Raw genomic sequence first — 26629 nt, 5'->3', positions numbered from 1 at the left:
CCTCCCTAAATGTCGGGGTAAAACTCTGCCCCGTGGTCCACGGTCTGCAGCACTGGCTTCTGCTCCAGCGCAGACACCCTGCTGAGGACCTCGGCAGACAGCGCATAATTGTTGCCAGACTTCTCTTCGAACCAGCTGTCCAGGGCTCGCTTGGCATCAAAGTTGGCGATCGGGGGTCCGTTTACAGCGATGGTCAACAGGTCGCTGAGCTGCTCCAGGGTCAGGCGGGAGCGGTGGTTTTTGCGAACTCGCTGGAGGGCGTTGCGGCCTTTCTCGCAGCAAGCGGTGGAAGTGGGGAGGACTTTAAGAACCTGGATGATCTTGTTCAAGAGCGGAAATCTCTGCTTGTACTTGCAAATGTGGCCGATCAGGTCTTTGAAGCCATTTTTGGTGTAGTAATCAGCCTTGAGTTCCCGCCACTCCATCAACAGACTGCCCCGGGGGTCCAGCCCTTCCCTGCAGAGATCCCGGGAAAAGGTCGGGATGGCCTCCAGGTGATCGAATATTTGCACCATATCCTCCTTGCCATAGCTCATGAGCTCCTCACTATTCCTGGGCCAGGCGGCCAGGTCGAACACCTGGCAGGCTTTCACGAAGATCCGGCTGCGGGAATCGAACCTCTGAGCCAGGATGACTTGGGTCTTCTGGCAGATCTTCTCCCTGATGGACTGGAACTTGGCTTCGGCCACCCTGAGGTTCTTCATGGAAATCCCATTGAAGCTTTCTCGGAAGTTCTCCTCGAACTCCTGCAGGTACTCCCCCGGGGAGTCGGCCAGCCGGCTGACCTCCTGGATGGCCTCCTCGATCTTGTCGTCCACCTGGGACACCAGCAGGTACTCGCCCTGGAAGACATAGGCCAGGCGTGAGAGCACGGCGATCACGTCCAGCAGGAAGTAGATGAGCTTGACGGACTGGTAGTCCATGAGGAACTGCAGCAGGGCCAGGGCGATGGCCGAGGCGTCCGCCCGCTGGGTCTGGCTGCTGACGTCCTTGAGGTGGGCCACCACCTCCAGGTAGTCCTTGATGAGGGCGTTGAGGACGTTCTGCTCACCGATGATCCACCTCACGGCCCGGATGTCCCCCAGGAACTCCGTCTCCTCGCACAGGGTGGAGGCTGTGGAGCGCAGCTCACACATGAGGCGCGGGGAGTAGCGGTAGAAGCTGAGCAGCTGCTTCAGGTTGTTCTCCAGCTCCTCCAGGCAGGGCAGCTCCTTGCCGCTGATGGCGTCCAAGATCTCCAGGTGCGGCCGGTGCACCATGAAGGGCAGGCACAGCAGCCAGGGCAGCGTCTTGCGGATCGTCATGAACATGCTGGCGCGCAGGCTGGCTGTGACGTTGGCCCCGTCTACACCCAAGCCAACGGTTGGCTTCTCATCCTGCAAGCGGATGCCTAAGGCCGAGAAGGCCCGGTCAAGTGCCTGGAGATAGCTCTCTGTGCTGGAGAAGCCCAGCTCCTGCAGAGACAGGAACTCGGTGGCCGGGGGCCCATCGCTGCTGGTGTACTGGACGTAGACAGCCACCGTGTCGGCCAGCAGGTCGTCGCTCTGCCCGTCCAGGATGATGCTGAGGCAGGGCGACTGGCGGATGCGCTCCACCAGGTCTTCCCGCAGGGCCCGGGCGATGTGATGGATGAGGATCTGGCAGTCCCCCTCGTTCATGTACTGGTCCACCACTTTGAGCTCGCACTTCCTCAGCAGCTCCGCCAGCGGCCGGAAGTCCAGGTAGGGCCGGCCCTCGAGGGCCAGATGGTAGGCGGTGTTGAAGAGCAGGGTCATGTTGCGACACATCTCCTCCGTCTTCTCCGGGTGCATGCGGAGCTTGTACAGCTGCAGGCACTTCTTGTGCAGGTTGCTCTGGCTGTGCAGTTTGATGGTGTGGATCTTGAACTGCTTGGAGCCGATGATGAAGGCCGAGGTGCGAGAGGACTGCACCGTGTACTGGCGGCAGACGTGGCACCACATCTCGTTGAGGGTCGGGGAGTACCGCAGGAACCAGAACTTCTTCAGCCACTCCTGCTTAAAGCGCCGGATCCGGCGCCCGGTGGCGGACGACATCTTGGAGGGCTCGTCGGTCGCAGTCATCATGTCGTTAGAGACGGACTCATCTGCCGAATCCACCTCCTGGTCGTCGTCCTCCATGATGGCGGGGCCGGAGACCATGCTCTCGGAGGCTGCAACACAGAGGGGAAAGAAACATTTACACCTGGTGGAAAACCACAGAATATTCCAAAAGGACCAGGAAACACTGCCTGAAAGGCAGGTGCTGTACTGTGTGTGACAGAAGTCCATGGAAAGCCTAGGAAAGATTGAACCCCAGCCCAGAATTTATTTCTAAGCGCCCTTGTTCTCCCACGTGACTTTTTCTCTCTGTGGATTGTCCACCATGGCCTCTATCACCTCCATCGTGCTCCAGGCCGCCTGCCCTCACCCTCCACGTGCAGGTGCCCAAAGGATTCAAATGCTCCCTGTGTGGCCCGGCACAGGTCGGGAGAGTAGCACATCGAACATCCCCCAGTTACAGCTTCAGGACTTGGGACGCGTTTGCCCTCCACTGAGGTGAATGAAGGCAGCTTGGATATGGCCTCCAGTGATTTCAGGATCAAAATGCAGTTTGGTTCAGATGCATGCTTTGAATATCTAAAGTGCCTCATTCTGAGCTAAGGGATGTGGTTAAAAGAGGAAGTGCTGTGTAAACAGTCTCACTCAGCTGCAGATGTGACCTGAAAAACCTCCCTAGCTGTCAACCAACTCTAAAAGATCCAAGCAGCCAACAGAAAAAGGCGAAGGCATGCAGGTGAACACGCTGGACCCCAGGCTCGCCATCCTTCTAAAACTCCAGGTAGGGGAACTAAGACCACAGGTGGCAGAACAGAGATTCAGGAAGAGAAGAACGAGGCTGTGTCCCTACACTGAGATTGGGAAGCTGCGAGACCTCCCCAGCAGGACAACCTGCTTGGGACTGGGGAGAGAGAAAGATTGGGTTTAGGAGTTGAGCTTTGGGCTGAGAAATCAGTAGGACCATCATAGAAAGGCAAGGGGTCAAGAACACAGCACACACCCCTTCTGCAGCGGAACTTCCTTTATTGACAAGGAGGATACAAGGGCGACACAGGAAGCATCCTGCCAGAGCTGCAGATGGGCTGTCAGAGGCAGCGAGGATGCAGGCTCCCACCCACAGAGAGGGCCGCCTCCACGTCACACTCCTCTGGTCTCCCCGAAGGTGGCTTTAACAATGTTACGCTACCCTCCGGCAATAATCTCATCAATACCAACTTACCTGCAGGGTCTGAGAACTCTGGGAGCTCCAGTACCTGTGGTGGCAATACGGGGGGCTCAGGAAGCTTCCCAGACTTAAGCATGTCTAACTCTGCCTGCAGTTCCCGGACCTTCTTCTTTAGGCGGATACAGTTAGGGCAAAAGGAGGTGGTGGGGAGTTCATGAGGGTCAGAGGCAAGGGAGGCCTCGGCGGGACTGTCAGCCTTGAACGATGAAGGCTCCTCTTCTTCATCCTCCAATGGGCCCGGCTCCTTGGAAACCCCCTGGGGGATCTTCCAGTCCCCTTCCCCTTGGGTCCGGCCGACGTTCTGCACGCCACGGGTCATGGTTGCTGCACACCGACTGTAGGTGTCATCCTGGTACTTGGGGACTTTCCTGATGACCAGCGAGGTGCTCAGTGCCAGCTGGTGGGCTTCCACCTTTGCAGATTCCAACGAGGCCTCCAGCACATCCTTGAAAATGAGGTCAATTTTCTTCTTCTTGGCCTGAGGATGCACATCCCCCTCGTCAAAGCCACGCTTGTAGGGACTTTTGCCCTGTCTCAACACGGGGAGCTGAATGGGACCCCTCAGGTCTTCTGGGTTATCCAGAGCCTGCTCAGACTTCTCCCTCTGCAACCTCTTCTCTCCTAGGAAGGAAAACCAGGGCGTAAGGAAGTGGGGAAAATCCCCGAATTGGAGAAATTAACGGAAAACACAGCAGGCCTCCTGTTAGGAAATCACCTGACACATCCCTCTGAGTCTGGCCTCGTGGGGCAGGTGTTACACGGGAGAGGTGGATCACTGGGTGATCATGGGAGCTAGCGTCATAGGACCCGAAAGTGGAAAGACCTTTTTTAAAGAGACAGTTTCGAAGAAGCCTCATGTATAGACGTGTAACACTTACAAGTTAAGAGCAGTCTATAGGGAAGGGTAATTACAAGTTCTTTTAAAGGGACTGGACATCCTATGGCCCTAGAAGCTGCCATCCCACCCACCACACTGGGTGATGGGAACATACCTTGGAGCCAGTGAGCACTGATCCCCAGCCCTGGCAATGACAAGACGCTGCTTCGACTTGGTAAAAGGTACACGTGGAACACCACGAGCCTCGCCCCTTCCTCCTGCCTGGCTGCTCTTGAGACATCCCACCTAGGGAAAAGTCCATCCCATGGCAACTGTCCTTTCTGATTCTCCCAGCAAGCAGAAGACTAGGAATAGGTGAGAAAGCAAGATCCAAACTTCTGTGGTTCTCACTGACAAACAAGGCTGGAAGACGGGGATTCCTACAATGGCAGCCTCTAACAGAAGGACAAGGTGGCCACAATGACCCAAAGCAGTGTCAAAATACAGCTGTGCTGCCTTCCCTGACCATTCAAAGGATGTTTCCTTTTCTGTTTCTATCATGTGAATTACTTCAATTGACTTTGAATTACTTTGAATTATTTCAAAGACTTTGATGAGCTCCCCAAGAATGAATTATTTTAGCTTGATTCTCTAAAATGGCCAACATAGTTTCCTCACTGCCACGGAAGAGCTGATGCTCCCTGGGGGAGATGCTAGGAAGGCACTGACATCTCTTCAGCCCTCAGAAGGTCCCAGCGGCAGCCTCTGGGATTTGGAAGTCTGGGTGATGTGACACTGAGCAATGACTTGACCTGAATTCATGTTGTAATTGGGCTTCTGATAGCTACATTTGCTCAAGGCCTCTGAGTGGAAGGCCAAGGGCTGTCCACGAGCATCCAGATGTTCCATGCTTGGCTTCCCACAGCTGGCATGGGGTGCCGTGCCCTGCCCCACATATGACTCCAGGTTTTCTACAGGGAACAGCACAAAAGGGAGTGATCTATGCGGGATGAATGCGTAAGGAACAATTATATCTCCAAGGCTTCTGGAACTCAGGCAGCTCTCTGCAGCCTGCATTTCTATAACAGCTGAGCTGCAGGGGAGAGATGGAGGGAACTTTTTAAAGTGCAACGTTTGTCTTATAGATCAGATATGGCACTTGCCCACTGAGACTCTCAAAAAATCAAGGGCCACCCTTTCACCTTGCCATGGACCAATCAGGCAGCAAAGAGTGGAGGACACTGGGAGGTCAAAGCTGCACAATCACCAGAGATTCTTCATTGTTGCTTAAAAATAAGGCAGCTCAAATTTCCTAGGATGAGCCAGAGACTTTGCTGGATTAAGGTTTCTAGAAAAATCTACAGGCCAAAAAAGACCTCTAAGCCATATGAAATTGATTCCAAAGCCTCCATACAATATGGAAAAACAAACAAACAAAAAATCCTCAGAGTAAATCAATGATTCAAAATAGATCAAATAGTATGAATTTTTAAAATATAAGCTTCAGCTGCGTTCTATTCTTTGAAGATAACCACAAGGGAATAATTTATACTCTCTTCAGGAAGCAGCTCTGGCTCCAACCAATGTCGCCACTTAATAAGGACTAATAATTCATGCTCTGGCCTTTATTAGGGCACACAGCCCCCAGCCTCCAATTATGAAGAAACCTCCTCCTAGGTAAGACCTTAGAGCGCAGGGGCTCTCCCTTCCAGAGCAGGACTGGCACACCAATCCCAGACAGCACTAAAAGTGCCCAGAGTCTACTGAAGCTATAGCTACAGAAACACACATCGAAAAGCCACTGAGCTCTCAGACTTCTCCCAGGGGCTTCCGAGCCAAGACCACCCGCAGCTCTGGCACTGCCCCGCTGTGGCTTCCTGTTTCCTTCCCGTTTGCCACTGCTCAGCCTGGCCCGGACAGACACTCTTCCCTCCTGGATCTTCGCATGTCTCATGGTTTCTCCTTTCAAGTCTGTCTGACGTGCCTCCTCGGAACCACTCCTGAAAGCTCACTCCCTTCTCTGAGCAGTCCCCGGGGGTCTCAGGGCTCTCTGAGGGTGGTGCAGCCTTAGGCACGCTGGAGAAGACACTGGGAAGGAAAGGGCATTGCAAATCCAGAAGAAGGAAGGAAGGTTATGGCCAAGGGATAGAAACTGTGTTCTCAGATATGACTCCTCTTGATTTTCTTTTCTTCTGGTGGTATGAGTCTTTTGGAAACTTCCCGGCGGTCTTTATTCATCTCTTCTTCTATCCATTCAACAAAGATTTATTGAGCACCTACTATGTGCCAGACACTCTTACATGAGGCATCTCCAGAGTCACATGGAAACCCCTGCACTCTTATCACGGAAGCGTGCCTTCAAGTGAAATCAACACGTGCCCAACCCCCAGATGCAAAGAAGACAAGAGACGGATGTGCATATGGCGTCTCTCACTCCCCACGCAATCACCAGATACCTTTTACCAAGTCAGGCAGCAGCTGCGCACTCAGTGTTCACAATTTGTCTTGTTTTTAAAGATAGCTTAATCTCGATAGGTTACCCCTAGTCCTGTCTCGTCTTCTCCACTCATATCCCAAATGAAGATTTAATTCCAATAAGTAGGTCAGTCAGGAACATGATATGGTGGGGCTTAGGCACAGCTGTGGTCCCTGGTGCCAGAGGGACTCTGGGTGTTTGGATGTGTGCCTTTAGTGCAAAGAAGATCCCCTTGAAAGAAGGACCTGGGCTCACCAGTTTTCTCTGGCCAGGGTGAGGAAGGAGTAAAGGGCTAGAGGCTGGGGAGTATTTAAAACTACTTTCAACCACCTAAAGGGTACCTGGATGGACACCCTGCCCACCAGGCTCCCCATGTCTGAGGCCACCTCCCCACCTCCATCCAACCCTCTGGTAGGCTGTCCTTTCACATCATACCATTAGGGCTGCCGGTAATGAGACCAGGAGGCAGCGAGGAGACTGGTTTGTCTGGGAGGCCACATAGGTTAGAACTTGGACCTTGAAGTCAGACAGCTGTGGGTGAGAAACCTAGCTCTGCCCTTCCTAGCCATGTGACCCTGGATGAATCACCGTCTTTATCTGATGCTCAGTTTGCACATCTGTAAGATGGGCAAAACAATCCACATAGGATCGTGAGCATGAAAAGTTTATAACAGAGGGCTTACTAGGACCGAGGTGGGCATCGTTCTACACGCGTCATGCGTACCGCTCCATCTAATTCTCACAGCACGCTGACGGCGTGGGGACTGTTGTGATGATGACACGGGACATGCAGAAAACCTGCTCAGCACATGTTAAGTGTTTGGTAAACGTTACCTGTTACTGCTGTTGTTACTGAGGCGGGGCAGTTTGTAACATCTTTCCATCCATTTGAAATGAGGAAACGGGATACGTTTTGATTAAACTTATTTGCCTAGCTGTAGGGACTTGTCCCTGTCAGATGCTCTGAAACGTGTATGGTAAGGGTTTCTGAGACCATTTCTGGGGTCTAGAGCTGCTGCTCAGACCTCGGCCATCTGTCCCCCTGAATTGCTTGGGGTCTTCCCATTGCTGCGGAACTGTATTTCCCACTGGGTTTCTTAGGAAGCTCCAAGAGAAGCTCTCCCAGCCTCCCCTGGGGCGCGGCGGTGGGCGCGGGCACTCACCTCTGGCCAGATTGCGGTGGATGGTTTCCTGGGACATGCTGTGCAGGCGCTTCATGTAGTCCTCGCTGTACCAGACCCGCAGCCGCTCCCCAGGCCGGATGTCCCTGCACGCCCGGAAGTAGATGCGCTCGCTGTGCTGGAAAGCCAGCAGGTTCTGCTCCCTCTCCTCCCGGGAGATGGCCACGTACCTGGGGGCGAGGGGGACAGATGAGAACGCTCGGGCCACCCTTTGTTGAGTGCCTGATGGTGCCGGCACACTGCTGGGCAAGTGCGGATGGTGAGAAGTCCCCAAGCCCGTGGGCACGGCACATGTGAACGTCTACAAAGCAGCCATCCAGGGAAGGAGCTCCAGCCAGAGCTGGTCCCTGTCCTGACATGGCTGCTTTGTGTGACCTCAAGCAAGTCTCTGAACCTTGAAGAATCTGTTTTCTGAGACTTGAAATGACACCTGCCCTGCTTGCCTCGTAGGCTATGGAAAATATAAAATTCAACGCCAGATGTACAGGTGATTGGAAAACTGAGAGATCATCCCGTCTACTCCTCACTAACTTTTAACCTCAGGGATCCCCAGACACCCACAGGCTTCTGACGCTGGTAAGGGTAGGGTCCTTGAACTGTTTCCAGTATTTCATAAAGCCTAGCAGAAATAACCCCTGTGACAAGGGTGCCCAAGAGATCAATTAATAAATACTAAAGATCAAAATCTTTAAAAACAGGGTCCAATAGGGACAGGGAAGGAAAAGAAATGAGAGACAACAAAAAGTTGGCAACCACTGGTTAATCTAACTAAATGATTTTAAGATAAGGAGACTGAGGGTCAGAGAGGTGAAGTGACTTGCCCACGGTCATACAGCCAATAAATGGGAAATGGAGCTTTGAGGCCTATGTTCCTCCCACGTACTCATGGCCCTGTGTGGGCATGTAGAACGCCAACACAGCAATGCCCAGATAACCTTGAAAGTTCTGTCAGACCTCAGAATCTACGGCTTTCACCCAGTCTCACTGAAACACCGTTTCCAACATCCAACCCGCCACCTTACCCACCTCCAAAAGGTGGGATGATGCAACATCTGTCAAGGAGTGGAGGTGGACAGATCAAAGGGCAAGAGGAAATTATTTGGAATTTTAGAGCTCTATGTTACATAAGCATCTAGGAAATTTGTAGTCAAAAATAAACTTATTTTCCTTATGCTATGGTTTGTTTCAAAAGCCAAGAAAGAAATCACAGCTATCTGTAGGGCAAGGAATTGTATCTGGAATAGTCTGGTAATAGTAATTCACAGAAAAATTCAAATGAATAATAAACAAATGAACAGTATTCAGCATTGCTAATAAGAAACACAAAGTAGCACATTTTTTCACCCCGGCACAGATTTTTTTTTTAAATGATAACATCTGCATTCTGATGATGCAGAATAAACTGGCACAACCCTTTGGGAAACTAACTGAAAATACCAGTCAAGAAAAATAAGATGTGGATTAAGTATGCAGACCTTGCCTACCACCATGCTTGGCTGTATCACTGTGTGTGCTAGTGCAAAAGAAAAAACATCCGAATGTCTACTAAAGGAAGTGATTTAATAAATGATGTTACATTCATACAATGGAATGTTACTCATCTATAGAAAAATGTTTTCAAAGAATCTTTCACGACATGGAAAAACGGTGCTGATACAATGTAGCGTGAGAACAATAGCGCTGGAAGCTACTTACACTATCGCTCCAATAATGCTTTAAAAACAAGCCTCAGTAAACTACTTGAAGGAAATATACGAATGTTTTAACAGTGATTATCCATTATAGGTGGGTCTTCTTTGTAATTTTGTGTACTTCCCAAGTTTTCCTCAGTAAGTGATTATTACTGTTATCCACCCCCTCAGCCCCTCCGGCCCGCCCCCCACACACACACACACACACACACACACACACAAAGAAAAGAAATACACAAATGCCAATTCCAGTACGAGGTGGCCATGGGCACAGCCAGCAGCGCTGAGAATCTCCATCTGAGATGCCCCATCCGCCCTCACCTGCATCCTGCCCTTCTCATCTCGGGAGCCTTGGAGGAGACTTTTGCCTATCAAGGGGGACCATGGGAGTCCAGGGAACAATTCACTGTGGCAACAGGATGTAGCAAGACCCCAGGGGAGTAAGAATAAGGCAGACCGGAGAACAGACACTAGCTTTGGCTGCTTCGCCCGCTGAAGAGAAGTGAGTCACAGGCTCCACCCTGGGGGTGTGGAACTTGCAAGATTTACGATGCTCAGATCCCCAGAACTTTCTGCATCTTGTCCAGATCTCACTCGGCCTCAACACATCTGCGTTCTCAACAGCGTCTGATATGAGCCTTGGTCTCCCTGAGCTGTGAAGACACCAGGGTGATTTCCCTGCAGCCAACCACAATGGTATCAAAGGAAAAGAGGGCTCCCGGCCCAGAGAAGTCATTCCAGATTCATACTTCCCCATCTCAAGTCTCCAAACGCAGAGTCCGCCTTTTCTCCATATCTGAGATTTCTTCTGAATACGCAAAATATTTCCAGTCCCCAATTTAGTGAAAGTATGGGATTTGACATCCAAAAATAATCAACCTCCGTGGTGAGTACAGAACAGAAATGATATCATTCCAAACTGTCCTGCTCCCAGATACAGAAGGCAACCCATTCATTCACCTTTTTTGGCACAAGACTGAATCACAGAGCACAACGACAGGAAAAAACCACCTTCTCTCCTTTTTTCAGTTTTGAAACAGCCATCAAGCTCTAAAAGCTAGAATTATTTCCCTGCCACTCAACTTTAAGAGAAAAAGATAGATGAGGAACATGTGGCTATCAGGGATTTATTTATTTAAAAGAGTAACTTCTATGGTGTGTCAAAAGGTTTATTCAAGTCAATTTTCCTTTCCGTCCTCTGGTCCTTTTCTCAATAAGAATCAATATTTACAAAGATAAACCCAAGGCTTCATGGAGATCACAAAGTATTTTCAAAGGCAGACTGAAATTTGTTTGGCATTTTGTTGTATTTGGTAGGTTTGAAATTTGGCATTTGAAACAGGGTTCGTATGACAACTCTTGGTGAATCACCACCACCCATTCCCCAACAAGATGTGTATGTTACATCATTTTTGAGGTAAAGCTAAAGGGAGCCAGCTAAGTCCCCAAACCCGCTACCTCTAATTAAGTCTACCCCTTTTAAGTGTTTTGTGGTAATACCCGATGGCTTGACTCACTCCCAGAATCCTTCTGTCCCCATTCACGACAACCCCTTTATGAAGAACCATGCCATGGCTCCAGGGAAGCCAGAGCCCTCTCCAAGGAGTGGAAGGCTTCCAGGGAGGGAAGCATCTTTCTATTCTTTGTGGCCGTTCAGCCCTTTGCAAAGAGGTTTGAGGAGCTGCCAGGTCACCATGCCTGGAGAGAAGGCCAGAGCAGGTCTAGCAGAGGCTGTTCTGCAAATGCTAGTGCTGATCTGATAGCATTTCGAACCCAACCCACACAAAGAGGGACTTCTGAAGCAGTCAAGGGGTGGCGGTAGTGCTGCGGCTGCTGGCTGTAGAGAACTCTGGACCGACCCTGTCCTGGTGACCGTGGAGTGTTTTTATCCTAAACTACTCACTGACCTTGAGTGCTGGGCAGATGAGCACGAAGACAACAATTCTCAGACCTCACCCCCTGTGTCTTATCAAGGGCACCATGCTGTCTAGCTGGGTCAGGAAATGATCAGCGGTTCCAGCTCAGAAGAGAAGAAAACCCACAGGGCATCTATATTATCAGAGGGGACCAACAAAGGCCAGGTCAGACACTACGGCTTTTAGTGAGTATCTCTCCGATGGAGAGGAAGCTGCCCCAGTCAGGGAGGCAGAAATAGCGAAGATTGACCGAGAAGAGGCTGGGTTCTGTGTAGGTACATGCAGGTAGGTCTCCAGGCTGGAGGGGCTTGGGTCCTGCATCCACACGCCAGGTGGTTGCCTGGCCTCTGGCAGGCCACCACCCAGCCTCCACTCACTCACCCTGGTTTCCTATTCGGGTCCTAATGTGCTAGCACCGAAGTCCCCACCGAAGCCAAGAAACAGAAACGGCAATCTTTCCCATCCCTAGTCAATGACTCTACACCTCATTGTCCCCGTCCCTCTGACACTCATTTCTGTTTCACTCCTCCCAGGTTGGTCCCCTCCCTCCCCAGGACCAGCCAGTCGCTGCTTAGTACATTGTCTTCGGGGTGGAAGACCGCAGGCCTGCCTTCATGGCATCTTTGCACCTCCTGCAAGTTGAATGGTCGTGATTTCCTTGGACATGCTTTTTGGCCAAGAACTAGAGGACAGCCTGGATTCTAAGACACAAAAGGTAGGGTAGAACCTTCTAGAAAGGGGATCTGTGGTCAAGATGTGGGGATTTCCTGCCCGGGAGAAGCTCTCCCGGGACTGGCAGGAAGCCAGGGCGATGTACAGGTGAAGAGGCCCTGTGAGAACCGGAGGAAGCAGTTACTTTGAGAAGCCGCAGGTCCAGGTGGGCGGGGCCTTGCCTGTGCCAGACAGACACTTGGATGGGGGGAGGGTCACACCCCAGGGTGGTCCCTAAAGTGCACTGGCACATGGACAGCCCCTGACCCTTCTGGGGTCTCCTGTCCTTAGTGGTGATTTGTTCCCCAGGATCCCTAACTTATTTTTAGGGAACAAAAGGTGAAATTCACTTAGCAACATCTCACTTTTGATGTGCAGAGAAACGAAATATAACGGAATGATTTCGCGCATGGCGGTTTTGTGTCCTCAGCCCCAGCATGCCTGCCTTTCCTCTGAGGCCAGCACGGTGCCACACATGGGGCAGCCATGAGCTTACGGGGTCGGGGAGCTTGAGGGGAACTGGGACCCTTCTCGCCAACATGCCTTTCCTTAACCATCTAACCCCAGCTTTGAAGGCCTCGAGGGTTTCACAGGAAGCAAAGAAAGAGAATATACACCAAAGAACGATCCTGGAGACTGCGTGTGTTCAAAGTGTGAGATTGATTTCTTTTTATTGCCATCTTAACAAAAGTACTTCTGAAGGCAATCTTTGATTCCAGCATAGGAGGGCAGGGTGATTCCAGGCAATAATCCAGCCTTTGGGCTGTTGGACAGGACAGTGTTCAGTTTAGGGGAGCAGGAACCCCCAAAGAGCCACAGAAGGTGGAGATGGACCCCAGGGTGCAGGGACATCTCAGTTTCCCTCTGTTCTCCCTACGCTGGACGAAGCTGGGTCTGGGTTTGTAAGCAGCACTCCAGGAACAGCCTCGGCAGGCACTGGCACAGCAGGCCCCCGGCTCCCACTATGGCACTAGGGGCAGAATGGGAGGGTGGAGGGGTGGGCTGGGGGAGTTCTGCTGGCATCAGCCTCAGGCCAGGGAGCAAAGAGGACACAGAGCTGAGCTGCACCCAGGTCAGAGCAAAGCTTGCATCTGCCACCTGCCACTTCCTCCCCTGATGCTAAGAACCCAGTTCCCTCCGCACACTCCAAAATGAAACAAGAAGCTAAAGATGTGTGTAGCTAGTGCGTACGCAGCCCAAGCGAGCAGAGGCGAGGCATGCTGGAACCTGGAACGGGATACGAGCCCTGCTGGGCTCTGAGTTCTTTTAGAAGCCAGAGGAGGGGTTGCCCTCCAGCTCCTGACCTGGACCCTGCCTCTCCCCAGCCACCGGCTGTGAGCCAGAGGGCCAGGGTGGCATGTAGACTCACCTCCCAAGTGCCGTTGCTGCCTCCCACTCTGCCCAGAAGAGCTGTTGCAGGGGAAAAGGCCAGGAAAGGGCGAGACCTCTCTTCCCACCACTCCAGATCTGGCCTCTGACAGGGGAGCTGGAAAAATCCACCGTTCTGGCTTCCAGTCCTGGCCCCCCACTAACTGGCCTTGTCATTTGTCATCGATAAAATGCAGATGATAGTAATGATCATAATCATACCCAACTTGGCTGCCTCTCTGATTGTCCTGAGAACCCACCAAGAACCCTCTGCAAGGATGGGGAAAGGCGTAAAGTGCTCTCTATGAACGCAGGATCGTCTTTTCCTTCCTCTGACATCCTCCTATTCTCCCCACTCCACAAAAGGCAAGCACAGCAGCTGAGCACAGGCACGAGGGCAAGCAGAGGGCCAAGGCACCACCCCCCTGGGGCAGCGGAGGACAGACCCCTTCTTGAAGGGCAGACTCGACCATCCCATCCTCAGGCCTGGCCCCCTTCCAAAGCAGCAGGACGGGGCCTGGGGTTAGGCCAGGTCTGAGAGCTGGTGCAGTAGCCCATTCCAATGCTGCCCACACTGTCCCCCTTCCCTGCAAGGCCTGCTGCCACCATGGGATACAGACCAAGAGGACAGTGATCCTCCAGGCCAAGCAAGCGTCAGGCAGGTAGCTTTTCTTGCACCTTGAGCATCCGCCAAAGATGAGGGAATGGGGCTGAATACGTGCTATTAGGGCACAGGCAGCAATCTGCACTTGGTGAGGAGGTGACAGTGCCCCCAGTGTCCTATAAGGGTCATCGGTCCTGGACACGAGATACTAGCCCCTGTTGCAAGGCCAGACACCCCTCCTTCATCCTTCTTCCTCCTAGAGCAGACTGGCCGGGTTAGAAATTGTGCTTTCTTTTCCGAGACCTGGTAGTCCGTGTGGGGGCTGGCGCTGGGGGAGCTGCTGGGGGCTCCGGCAGCGGAGCTTCGGCCTGGGTGGCCTGGGGGGTGGAGCCCATGGGGGCCGCCCCATCTGGCCCCCGCTGAGACGCCTGAACCCCATCCCGGATCTCTGTCAGCGTCTGGCACATCTGACCGACACGGCTGGTCAGCTCGGCCATGGCCTGGCCAATGACGTGCATGCTGCTGGCCATGTCCTGGTGCACTGTCACCAGCTCCTGGCAGAACTGCCGGAACACCTCAGTCTGTTGGGCGTGGACGTGGAGGAGCTGCCAGTCAAGGCCCGTGGTGGGCGGGCTGGGATGTGGCCGAGGGGTCCTGCAGGCAGCCTGGGCCGGGGGCGAGGGCCGGGGCAGGGCCTCTGGCTTGGGGCCCACCGGCTCGGACTGGTCTGAGGAGGAGGACGAACGGAGCAGGGCGGGCCTGGCCAGGTGGGCCTCTTCCTCCGGAGACCGCTGCAGGGGCACTCGAAGAGGCTGCCTTGAGGGCCCAGGTGCCTCCTCATCTTCATCATCTTGGGGGACAGAAACAAAGGACAAATGATTACAACAGGGAGAAAAGGGCAGCCCTGGGCTTGGACCCACCCCTCAAAACACCCCAAATCCCTGGGGTGCATGGGCCAGGCACCCCGGGTGGAAGAGTGAGCGTGAGCGTCTCCCAGGTCCCCTCCTCTCCCTGAAATGGCTGCATTCTAGGGGGGAGGAGCCCAGGCCAAGGGACGGCATGTCAACCCAGCACCTCGTGTCCTCAGCCACACCACTGCACCTCTCTGAGACTCACTTTCTGCAAAGTAAAGATGGTGCCTGTTCTGTCTACCTACCTCACACTTGGCCACCTAGCCGGGCTGTGAAATAGAGGGATAAACAGGAGAACAGACACGAGGGCGCTTTGCAAAGCTGAAAGGGTGACACCTGCCGAAAGGTACTGAGATGCTTTCCGCCCTCTGAGCTCCAGCCTCCGAGCCCACTTCTGAGTTGCTTGGGGCCACCTTGTGGCCTCGCTGGAATCTGCAACTTGATCGCCGCAGGGGGACGCTGACAGGCAAGAACCGGCAGGACGGCGCAGAGCAAGGCAGCCACCTCTGCGACCCGCCCTGGCGCCCCCCTCAGCCCCAAGGCAGGTTCCCAGGTCAGGCACATTGTGTCCCCACCCATGAGCACCTGATCTTGCAGGGACCGTCAGACAGACTGCGGGAGGAGGGAGGAGGGAGGGCCCAGTCCCCGAGCACCCTGGTGACCAGCGCTATGGACTGATTCCCACGCAGCAATGAAAAAGTGTGATGGGCCGACCCGCCCGACAGGCAAATCCTCACTGCCTGTGCCTGTGGGCTAAACCCGGGACCACGTCCAGGAAGGTGACAGGGAGGACACCCAGGTCTACCCTACAGGTCGCCTTGTGTATCCCCAGAGTCCCGGGGTCTCACTTGGGCCAGTGCAGTAGGAGCCTAGTGCCTCTTGGCCCTCTGTGGTGGGGACAGCAGCCATCCAGGAGATCCCAGAAACACAGCCTGGCACAGCCAGGCTGGAGGGCGCGAGGCCCGGCCGAGGGTTGCGGCTCCCTCCCTGCCGGGGCCTCATTCCACCAAGCCCGGCTAAGCGCACAGCAGCTGCCACTGGCCAGGAAGGGGGGCTGGGGAGCCTTCCGCGTGGGGTGCTCTGCCCGACTGGCGCACAGGCTCCCTGGCAGCCAGGTCTTTGGCAACCTTGCTGCCTTCAGCCTCAGGGAGATGCAGGGGAGAGCAGCGCAGGTCCAGGGAACAGGCTTAACTGGGTACTGGCCCCCCCTTCTTTTTGCTCACAATTCAGTGGAATCACCCTAAGACTTAGGAAAACACCGATTCCCAGGACACTGGCAGACCCTGGTTCTGAATCGAGCTCGGGACCACCTCTGTTTCTGGAGCTGACTTTCTTCATCTGGGTAGCAAGGAAGTCAAACTAGATGGTCTCCTTTCCAGTCCTGAAGGTCTGACTCTGTGGATTGCCACCTGTCAGGAGCCCCGGCCAAACAGGAAATGAGCAGATCCCAACGCAGGGGCCTGGGAAGGGAAGGCGTGAGTCTGTGCCCCACCTTCCCTGGGCTGGGCTGTGGCTGCTTCCTTAGAGCCCCTCCTGCCCTGCTCCCGCCTCTCAGGCCCCTCGAGCAGGCGGCCTCCCTCAGGGACCGAGGCTGGGGGCACAGAAGGGCCTCGACTGCCCCGCTGTCTGGTGAGCCCCAACTAGAACTCCCGCCCCAAGGGACACCCGCCCAAGCCGCTGGGCCCGGCTTCAAAGTGCATCTGAGATGCAGGAAGCAGAGGGCAAGGCAGGGACACATATGGGAGGAGAAGGGGGGACAGCCAGGAGGACAGAGAGCAGGAGCTTAGAGACAGCCTTAGGGTGGGCAGAGAGGAGCGGGGCAGGCAGCACGGCACAGGAGGGGGAGTGCAGGAAACGACAAAGCAGTTAGGACTAGACACAGAAAGGAACTGATCTTCCCACCACCCTGGCCCTGACAACTTGGCCGCCTCCTCCCAAGCCCCTTCCCCCTCGCCGGCTACACTACACTCAGGCTTCCCTGGCTTCTCGCTGTTCCTGGAACGTGCCAAGCGCCTTCCTGAAGCAGAGACTTGTACATGCTGTTCTCTGCCTGCGTGCTCTCCCCTCCCCTCCTCTGCACCGCACGCTGCCTGCCCTGGTTAACTCTTACCCTGCACATCAGCCTCCTGCCACTCCTCGGGGAGCCTTCCCCAGCCCCGGCGCAGCTAGTGTTCACCGCTCCTCACTCTCAGGCAGAGCTGCTTCATAGCTTGCAGGGCCCAGTGCAAAAGAAGACCCGGGGCCCCTGGTCCAAAGATTATTAAGAATGTCCAGATGACGCTAGCAGAGCCTTAAACCCAGCGGCTCCTGAGACTGCAGGGTCTCGTGCCTGAAAGTCAGCCCCGCTCCCGCTCCCGGGACTTGCTAGACTCATTTGTCCTTCAACACAGATTTACTTGTGCGATTATTTAAAGTTGGTTTATTCCCATGAGTCTAGGACCTCCCTAAGAGCACGGCGTGGGGATGGTTGGTACACAGCTGTCCTCTCAGCTGCTGGCACAGCGCCTGGCACAGAGATGCTCAGGAGATATTCTAGAATGGATGCACAGGAAGGGGTGGAGAGGAGACAGAAGGGGGAGGGGCAGAATGGAAAGAGTGGGCTGGACAGAGAGGGACGGGGGCAGGAGAAGGAAAGTGCACGAGGCCGAGCGGAGCAGGCTGGGCGCGGACAGCCCAGGCGGGCGTGGGGGACGGATACTCACAGCTGGTCGAAGGGCTGTCGGTGCCATCCAGTTCTGCCCTGGGGAAGCTGCGCCCCGCACGGGCCGTGAGCAGCGCTGACTCGATGGCTCTCTCGTGGGCCGTGAGCACGATGGTGGGGGCCCGGCCCCCGGCCCCAGGGCCCGACAGGGACTGCTGCATGAAGGCCAGCTTGTCCTTGGTCCTCCGCTTCATGTCATCCCATCTGTGCTTAATGTCCTTCACGGAGCGGGGCACCTGGCTGACGGAGGTGATTTTCCGAGCTATGCCTTCCCAAATCTTGTCCCTGTCAGCATGGGACAGCCGCATGGTCTCCCTCCCAAAGAGAACTGCTTCGTGGTGGGTCACCTCTGTGACCAGAATGTCCAGCTCCTCCTTGGAGAACTTGGGCTTCCTCTTACGCTCGGCCAGGGGTGCCACGTTCCTTGGGTTGAATATCCCACAAAGCACAATTGGGTAAATGACTGTCAACGTGGGTGGTCCTCCTCCTTCCTAATTGCCGGCCCCCAGCTGGGGAGCCCCGGAGGCACCTGGGGCCACCTGGCCCCACCACAGCCTCCTCCTACTGAAGGCCCCTTCTCCTAGTCCTCCAGGGGAGACTGGGGAGAGGAGACGGTAGCAGTGGGTGGGAGCGCTGGACTCAAGTCGGTTTCAGGGCCTGCTTCACCTCTTACTAGCGGTGAGAGCTAGGGCGGTTCAAGTTCATTTAACCTTTCCTGCCTCGGAATGGGAATAACAACCACACCAACCTCTCGGTTGTTACTAAGGAGCAAAAGGCACAATGATGTACAAGAGCTTTAAAGCCCTGAAAGGTTGTGACAAAGATCCTTATTGGAATCAGGATTAGACCTTGGCTTCTACACAGCTATATTTACATAGAGCCCCACAGCCCAAAGCATGGCTCCAAGGAGCCTTCACAGTGGGTGGCCACTGGCTGTGGCATCATCGGTGGTGCCACCGGTTAGTGAGATGTGATCACAGCAAGCTCCCCCTGTCAGTGGCTTTCTCCCCCTTCCCCGCCAGTCCCCCAAGTCCCCACCTCTGTGTATGTGCAGGAAAACAGGTTCCCTGTCCTACGGGAGTGCGTGCTCCTTTGGGGGTGGCTGCCATGGCATTGTGGTAAAATCGGAGGCACCTGTGAGCTTCCAGAGGGAGGCAAGCTCCACTCTGATGGACACCAGGAGTGGCCTCAGCTTCCACCTCCACGGAGCATCCGGGGCACTGGGCAGGGGGCACAGAACAGCCCTTGCCTCTGACCTGGCACCTGCCGTGGCTTTGGAGCTCAATTTCTCCACGTTGTGGTTCTGTTTACCCTTTGACCAGCCAAAAGGTTTTTAAAAATCCACCCAGGAGAAGACATCAGGGTATGGAGGGAACCCGGAGCCTGATCCACTTCCCTGACGGCTTCCAAAACCACAGAGAGAGGTCAGCGGCGCCAAGACCCATCAGCCCTCCCCGCCCCACCCCGCCCACCCAAAACACCAGGGCCCGGAATGTGGGGAGAAGAAGGCCGGGGTTTTGCTACCCGGCCCAAGGCAGTGGCAGGGACACAGGCCTCGCACTCAGACAGACCTGGGACTAGAGGTTGAGTCTCCCCGGCAACCCACGGGCCCTGTGTAAACCCGGTTTCCTCTTCTGTAAAACTAGGGTGATAGTTCTAGTGTCGAATTAGCTAGTGGGGTGATTTGATGCAGGTTTCTCAATCTCACCACTATTGCCATTTGGGGCTGGATACACTCGTTCAGGGGAGGGGGCATCCCGTGCAATGTAGGATGTTTATCGACATCCTTGCCTTCTACCCAAGAGAAACCAGTAGCATCCACTCCCACATGTGACCACCAAAAATGGCTCAAGACACTGCCAAATGCCCCCAGGAGCACCAAGTAGCCCTGGCTGGGAACAGGACCTGCAGAGCACCGAGCACAGGGCCATAAATGAGCTCACACCGTGAGAGCTCACTCCCTTCCTGGCCCACCACTTACTTTGTAAAGAAACTGACTCCATCTGGGCATGCCCAGCCCGGCGCTCTGACGGTGCGAGCGCGAGTGTCTGCAAATGAGGAGCTGCACGGGAAGGGGAAGGGCGGTTTCCAGGCTGCACCGGCTCTCCCCTCGCTCCGACAGCTACCAGAGGGGCGTCTCCATGGCAGTGAGCCACACACCCGACCCCAACCTGCTCCCTGAGTCATCACAAGACGAGGGCCTGCCAGCTGTGACCAGGACAGGCTGGGAGCAGAGCAGCACAGGTCCCATGCTAGCAAGGAGCTGGAGGCAGACCCCCGCCCCCACCGGCACCCACAAGGCCCAGGAAGCCATGCTTCGCCCGGTCCCTGGCACACAAGCAGAAGGACCACTGGCCTGGAAGTCCGGAGTCAGAGGTTCAGATCCTTGTTCTGCCACTGACTGCGTGATCCTGAGCAAGACCTTGCCCTGCTCGGGGCCTGTTTGACCACCGTGGCATGAAGACAGGTACAGAGCGTGGTTCTCAACACCAGCAGCACATCGGAATCATTACGCGAGCTTTAGAAGTACCCATGCCCTGGGCCCACCCCCAGCCCGATTAAGTCAGACTGTCTCGGGTGCCAAATGATGGCTGAGTTGGTTCAGATGACGACTCCCCTTCTGCGGGGTTGTGGGAAAGGTCAGAGACGGGGGAGAGTGGGGCAGACTCGGCTCTCTGGACAAAGGTCCTGGCACCTTGAAAGCAGCAGTGCAGAAGCCTGACGCCAGCACGGACTCACACGTGCGTCTCCGCTCGCCCGGCAGCCTGTCCGGACACCTCAACCCCACTTGCTCACAGTGCCCCCGAACCAAAGCCTGCCCCCCTTTGAAGGCCCTTGTCAAAGGCCCCCCAACTTTTATCTGGGCCCTCACAGCACAATGTCTGTGCCCCTTGCTGCAGCTGTGTTAGGAGTCATTTCTGTGGCGCTAAGTGTGAGTCCTGGTAGGGGCGGGGGTGGGGAGCGGGCTGGGGATCCACTCCGGCTGCCCAGCACGTGGCCTGACTCACACGTGGCCTGACACTCAGTACCTGGGTGATCACCGGCACGTGCCGAACTGACCAGGGCCCAGTGGCGGCGAGTTAGGAGCGTCAAGCCACCTTCCTGGGGCCACTTTCAGGGCAATGTCTGATCAGACTGCGTGAAAGGGGATCGGGCGGACTGGGTGCCTGTCCCCACACCACAAGGCTGGCGCCCACTCACCTCTGGCACCTCTATTCTGCACCTGTCAAATGGCAACGAGAACAGCTGCCCCAGCCCACGAGAGGACGAATGCTACGGTGCTCTGAGAAGTGTAAACTGCCGCTTGGCTGATCAGGTGCTCAGAGGGGAGCACGGGGGGCAGTGGGGCCACTGGGAAGGGCACAGGGGACCCCCTCACTGATCCCCCACCTCAAACCAATGTCTCCTTATCTGCTCGGAAAGTCTCAGAGTGCAACACAGCACACTCCCTCCTCCAAGCACAATCGCTCTCTCACTCCCGGAGCCCCCGGCACCCATGGGTCACGAAACTGTATAAACGCCACCAGAAGGCCCCAGCCTCCAGGAGGCCCCGGGTCCACACTGCAGCTGTGCCCCTGGCTCCAGAAAGGCCTCCTTCCCCTCCCACCCAGATCCAAACCCCCAGTCACTGCTCTTGGGCCCCAGAGAGAGGCCACTAAGAAGGTAACAAGGCATGTCTGATCCTCCGGACTCTCCCAACCTCCCCTAGACCCCACCGCGCAGGGCCCCTGGCACGCGGCACAGGCCGGCAGCACCACGGCGGACCTGTGATTCCAGGCTCAGCTCAGCTGCCCCTGGGCGACCCTGGGCCAGTCTCCTGCTCTCTCTGTTTGGCCTTTAGGATCCTTCTGGTGCAAACTTCCGTCCCAAACATAGGAACAGGGTGAAACAACTCTTCAAAAAAATATTTTTAAATTTTTGCCTCATATGATCTGTAGGAAGGTAAAACCACTCTCGAAAGCAATCAGGCCTGGGCAGCAAGCACTGTCAAAAACTGAGCTAATGGCTTTGCCAGAAGCTTCCTCCTCCAAGAGGCCCATTTAAACAACTGCTGGGGGCTTCACTGGGATGGCTCCCAAATTAATCCAGCTGGAATCTGCCCTGGGAGAAGGTGCCACAGTCCTAGGCAGGGGACACTCTCCCCCTCCTCCCAGGAATGCTGCCAGGAGCCTGGGGCCTGGGTATGCCAGACACACTAGCAAGTGTGCAGCCCCGAGGGGTCCCTGTAGCCCCCCAGCCTGGCCACAGGCCCTCCTCCAGAGCTCGCTGATGAAAGCCTCGGGGAGCAGGAGGGTCCCCCAGAACTGGACACATCCCAAACCCTGCAAATGGCAGCCCCAGAGCCTTTAGGGGCCTCCACCACTGAAGATCCCCTAGGCCTAGTACGTTCCCTTGGACTCCTTGTCAGATACCAGGCAAGACTCCCAGGAAATCAGCAGAGAGCAGGACTCACCTCATCCAGTTGGCTTTAGTCTCGTCTGACCCATCTATGGACTTGTAGCGGTTGTTCTTGTCTACAATCTGGAAGAAAGAGAGAGTCTAGACTGGGCCATGCTAGAGGGGCTCTCATGTACCTGGGCTTCTTCCAGACCCAGGGCCCAGGGCCTAGCCCCACCTGCTACCTTACCTCCCTTCCCTCTGCCCTCGCCCTGACATGTCCCCACTGCCACTGTATTGAAACCCAGGCTGGGGTCAGGGATCCCTGTTGCCCACCCTCCACCCATTTCCATTTCCCCAGAGACTCTGGAGGAGACACAAACCCCTTCACAGATGTTTTGAATTCCTGGGAGATGGGAGGCAGATTGGCTGGACCATCTCCCTCCTGTGTCTCGATAGAATACTCAGGAACATGGCCAGCAAGCGGCAATTCCAACAGCCTCCTGCTGGAACAACGGAATCTAGACCCAGTCCTTCTCTCTCTACAGTTTCTGCTGGATGACTGGGCATACATGGTTTGAGAGAGTTCCTCCTCTCCCCAACCTCTGAATGTTCGAGAGCCTCAGGGGTTTGGGGCTGGGCCACTTTCTCTTCAGTAAAAATGTCTTTATTTCCCCATTGCTCTTGAATCAGAGTTCAGCTGCAATATGAAATTCTAGTCTGATTAAGTTTTATTTTCTTTCAGCACTTTGAAGACTGCTAAAAAGACTGCCAGTGCCATAGGTTCAAAAGCAACCTGCTGGTAGCCTAATGTTGTCCTTTTGTAAGTAAATCTGTCTGCAGTAAATTTTAAGACTTTCCCTTTAGCTTTGATTTTCTGCAGTTTTGCCATGTGGTTTTGAAGTGGAGATCTACTTTTTTGAAATTCTCCTCATTACTTGATGAGCACTTTCCAACTGTAGACTTCTCTTTTTCAAAACTGGAAAATTCTCAGCCATTATGCTTTTGAGTACAGCTTCTTAGTCATGTTCTCCAGTCTCTTCTGGTAGAATTCCTAATAAGCACATATGGAAATAGCTCAATCTATCTTCCATGTCTTTTAACTACCCTTTCATTTTTCCTTTATTTTTCTCAGAACTCTCTTCCAATTCACTAATTATCTCTTTGACTGTGTCCAATCCACAGTTTCTCCCACCTACTGAGGTTTTTCCTTTCTTCCTTTGCTTCCTTTTTTAATGAGTACCTTTCATTCAAGGAATATTTTTCATTCTCAGAATTTTTAATGGGTTCTTTTTCACATCTATCTTTCTTTTACATCCTGCCTTTTTCTTTCATAACGACCAGTTCCTTCTTTTTTCTTTTTTAACAGCTTTATTGAGGCACAACTGACCTATAAAGTACAATCCAATAATTTTTGACAAACGAGCTAGACCAAGGTTGGTTCCCTGAGGACTCAGTGAAGCAGAACCACTTTACCAGGCCTAGAATCCTGACTAACTTCCCTGATGGCATTCTTAACCCTTCACTGATTGTCCTCAGAGCGGCAGAGAAATCTCTTCCCAACGTAAATCAGATCATGTTACTCAGCAGCTCAAGATGGCAAGATTCTATCCATGGTCCGGGCTTTCAAGGCCCACGTGACTGCCCCCTGCCCACCTCCCAACTTCCCTCACACCTCTCTCCCCCTTTCACTAGTCTGCAGACACAGTGTGCCTTAACACGGTTGGTTCCACTGCCTGGAACCTCTTTCCCTACTCTTAAAGAAATTACAATCCTGAAATAGTTCAAGCATTCAGAAACTATGAAGAATAACGTAGCTGACAACTCTGTCCCCATCAGCTACAGCCAACAAAAATTAACGCCAGTTTGTATGTCCCAGACCTCTCTCTCCTTCTGCTACGTGCAGCTGAAGACCCTCTCTGCCTCCTTCCGCTCATCCTCTCTCCCTTCCCCCCTCCAAGCGTAATCGCCATCCTGGTGGGGAGCCTTCCCATTTTCAGGACGCAAGGATTTTCCTACGAACAACGTACAGAACTGTTTCGCACATTTATAAAGTTTACAGAAATGACACCCAAGTGAACGTATCCTTTTTCGACTTTTTCTCGCTAAGCTCTGAACGCCTGCTCCCCTCTTATCTTTGGGGTCTCAGAGGACGTCAGCTCCCCAGAAGGAGCCTTTCCCGACCGGAACCTAAAGGAACTTCTTCCTTGCCACACGTCAACCTCCACACCCCCGGCCTCCCACAGCCATATCTCTGGTGCATCGTCCCGTTACTTCCTTTTACAGCCCTTACTACGGTGAGTGGTTTTCTAGTTTTTGGAGTGTTGACAGCGCTTATCTATCTGTCAGCCTGGTAACCGAGAGCCTCCCCCTCTAGACTGTGAGCTAACGAGGCCAAAGCATATGCTGCCCCGCTCGGACGGTGGCGCCGGTCCCTAATGCAGTCCGTGGCCCGTGGTAGAATCCTGGGTGAAAGAACCAAGGATTGGATGAAGAGCCTTTTAAGTAAAAAGCAAGTTAAAGAAGAAAAAAAAAAATGACACAATTTTTTTTTTTTTTTTTTTTTTAGAGATGGGGGTCTCACTCTGTCACCCAGGCGGGAACGCACTGGTGCGATCATAGCTCACTGCAACCTCGATATGATGTCAATATTTTCAAGACGAAATGAGTGCTGTGCTGAAGCCAGCTCGTGCTGACTGAGGGTCAACTGGTAGGTTTTCAGGATTTTGTGAACCAGTTGTTGAACATAGCCATTATTAAAAATTGCATTATATAAACTTGCAAGTCAATAAATTATTTATTTTTTAAACAGGACACTCAAAACTTACCACTTCCCAATTACTTTGCTACATTTTACTATTATCTGTGTTCTCGAGGGTTCTGGCATCTGCTGTATCGGAACAGTAGAAATACCATATAATGTTAATAGTTGCTACTGCAGATTTCTTCCCAACTGCACGTTCAGTGGCTTCACATTAGTAGCCTGAAATCAGCCACGGTGGGAGCATTTACACCACGGCAATGAGCACACGCTCCACCCCGGCCCCCTCACCAGCAGAGTGTGAAACATACCAGCACACCACTACGCACATGTTTATATGAACGCGGAAAGTCTGGGAGATACATTTCAAACTCTCCACTCTGGTTACCTCCAGAGGGGAGGACGGAGGGAGGTGGGGATGCTTTTGCTTTGTCTATTTATGAGACTACTCTGCTTTTGTGTTTTAAAAATCTCAAAAAGATAAAATAAGAAAACACGCAGCTCAGGTGTCTTTTTCTTGCAGTCTCCCCAGATGCTGCTGCGGTCTGTAGTGACCCTCCCCTGGGGTCTCACAGAACCCTGTACTTTATCGTAACAGTAATCACACCACATTGTCATTTTCTGATTGCTCCTCTCGCACCTGGGGGAAAAAAGAAGCATCTCTAGTTCCCACAGCCAGTAGTAGAAGCATCTAGAGGGTCGTAGGAGCCATAGAGCTAGAGGAATTGGCTAGAATCTCAGCTTCATCACTTATAGGCTGAATGGTGACTTCACTGGCCATGCCTCAGTTTCCTCATCTGTAAAATGGGGTAACAACCAACCTTGCAGCACTGTCATCATGACTGATGTGGCAGGCACTCAATGAGAGGTCACTATTAGCATTGCGATCGTAAGTGACTACTGATGAAGAAATCAAATGTTAGTCATTACTAATTCTGGGTGGCAGAAGGCCTGTGGGTCAACACTGAGTTGTTATAATCAGCCTTTTTCAGCTTCAGCTGGGCAGAGAGCCCTGGGTGGGGGCTGTGCGGGACAAGGAAGCTGCCTAGGATCTCTGCTTGCTGGGACCTGGAGCTTTTCTGAGGGGTGTTTATTTATTCGTTTGTTCACTTATTCCTCCCTTCCTTCCTTCATTCATTCAACCAGCAGACATCACAGAGGGAGCGGCTACAGTGACAGGCTCTGGGTGTAAAGTGCTGACGCTGGCAGACAGAATCTTTGCTATCAGAAAGCTGACAGCCCAGTGGGTACAGCAGCGAGGCCACTGTGATGATGCCTGGTCCCTGCTGTGGTGGGGAACGACGTGGGGCTATGGGAACTCTGAGCTGGAGCCCCATACCTGGGAGTCAGCCGAGGACCTTCCTGGGGGATACGGAGTCTAAACGGAGATCTTGAAGAAGAGGAGGATGATGGTGCTCTAGGCAGAGGGCGCGGGGCGGGTGGGAGCACGCAGGCCAGCGATGAGCCCAGGCCACCCTGAGTGGGGAGTGGGCTGTGGGCCTCCAGGCCTGGGGCCAGATGGGGCCAGGGCTGGCCAGCCAGGGCCAGATGTGTTCCCCAGAAGGCTGGTTTCCCAGTGCCCTCCCTTGCCTTATCCCTCAAGGTCAACTCCATGGCCCCCCTGAACCTGGTGCTTCTTGGACCAGCCCAGAAGCTCTGAGCACTGTGACGTGAGGACTTTGATAACCTGGACCTGATCAAGGAAGGACAACCAGCATGGTCAGGGGTCCCTCGGCCTGGAGGAGCAGAGGCTGAAGACAGCAGAGCCACCATCAAATGTGGGACAGCCCCCCACACTGGGGGATGGACCAGGACTGGCAGGCATTTAGAAGG

General features: G+C 53.9%; 1 protein-coding gene and 1 pseudogene across 2 annotated transcripts in view; both read right to left on the bottom strand.

Annotated features, from left to right (window-relative positions):
* Positions 1-5: 5 nt before the first annotated feature.
* The window catches only part of PRDM11 (PR/SET domain 11), a 43446-nt gene continuing 16822 nt past the window's right edge, over positions 6-26629 (bottom strand). Inside the window, exons 5-8 of one of the 2 annotated variants that reach the window (XM_069469860.1) lie at positions 22112-22179; positions 7739-7926; positions 3277-3903; positions 6-2170 (exon numbers count right to left, since the gene is read on the bottom strand). In XM_069469860.1, the coding sequence (XP_069325961.1) occupies positions 6-2170; positions 3277-3903; positions 7739-7926; positions 22112-22179 (3048 nt within the window). Of the gene's footprint in view, positions 2171-3276; positions 3904-7738; positions 7927-14293; positions 14897-17659; positions 18082-22111; positions 22180-26629 lie in introns of those variants that run through there. The other variant, XM_069469862.1, reaches the window with a different exon arrangement.
* Positions 13603-14301, bottom strand: LOC138383619 (uncharacterized; annotated as a pseudogene).

Source organism: Eulemur rufifrons, chromosome 6, assembly GCF_041146395.1.
Source record: "Eulemur rufifrons isolate Redbay chromosome 6, OSU_ERuf_1, whole genome shotgun sequence".
Lineage (NCBI taxonomy): Eukaryota > Metazoa > Chordata > Mammalia > Primates > Lemuridae > Eulemur > Eulemur rufifrons.
This window is presented reverse-complemented; position numbering and strand designations above follow the sequence as displayed.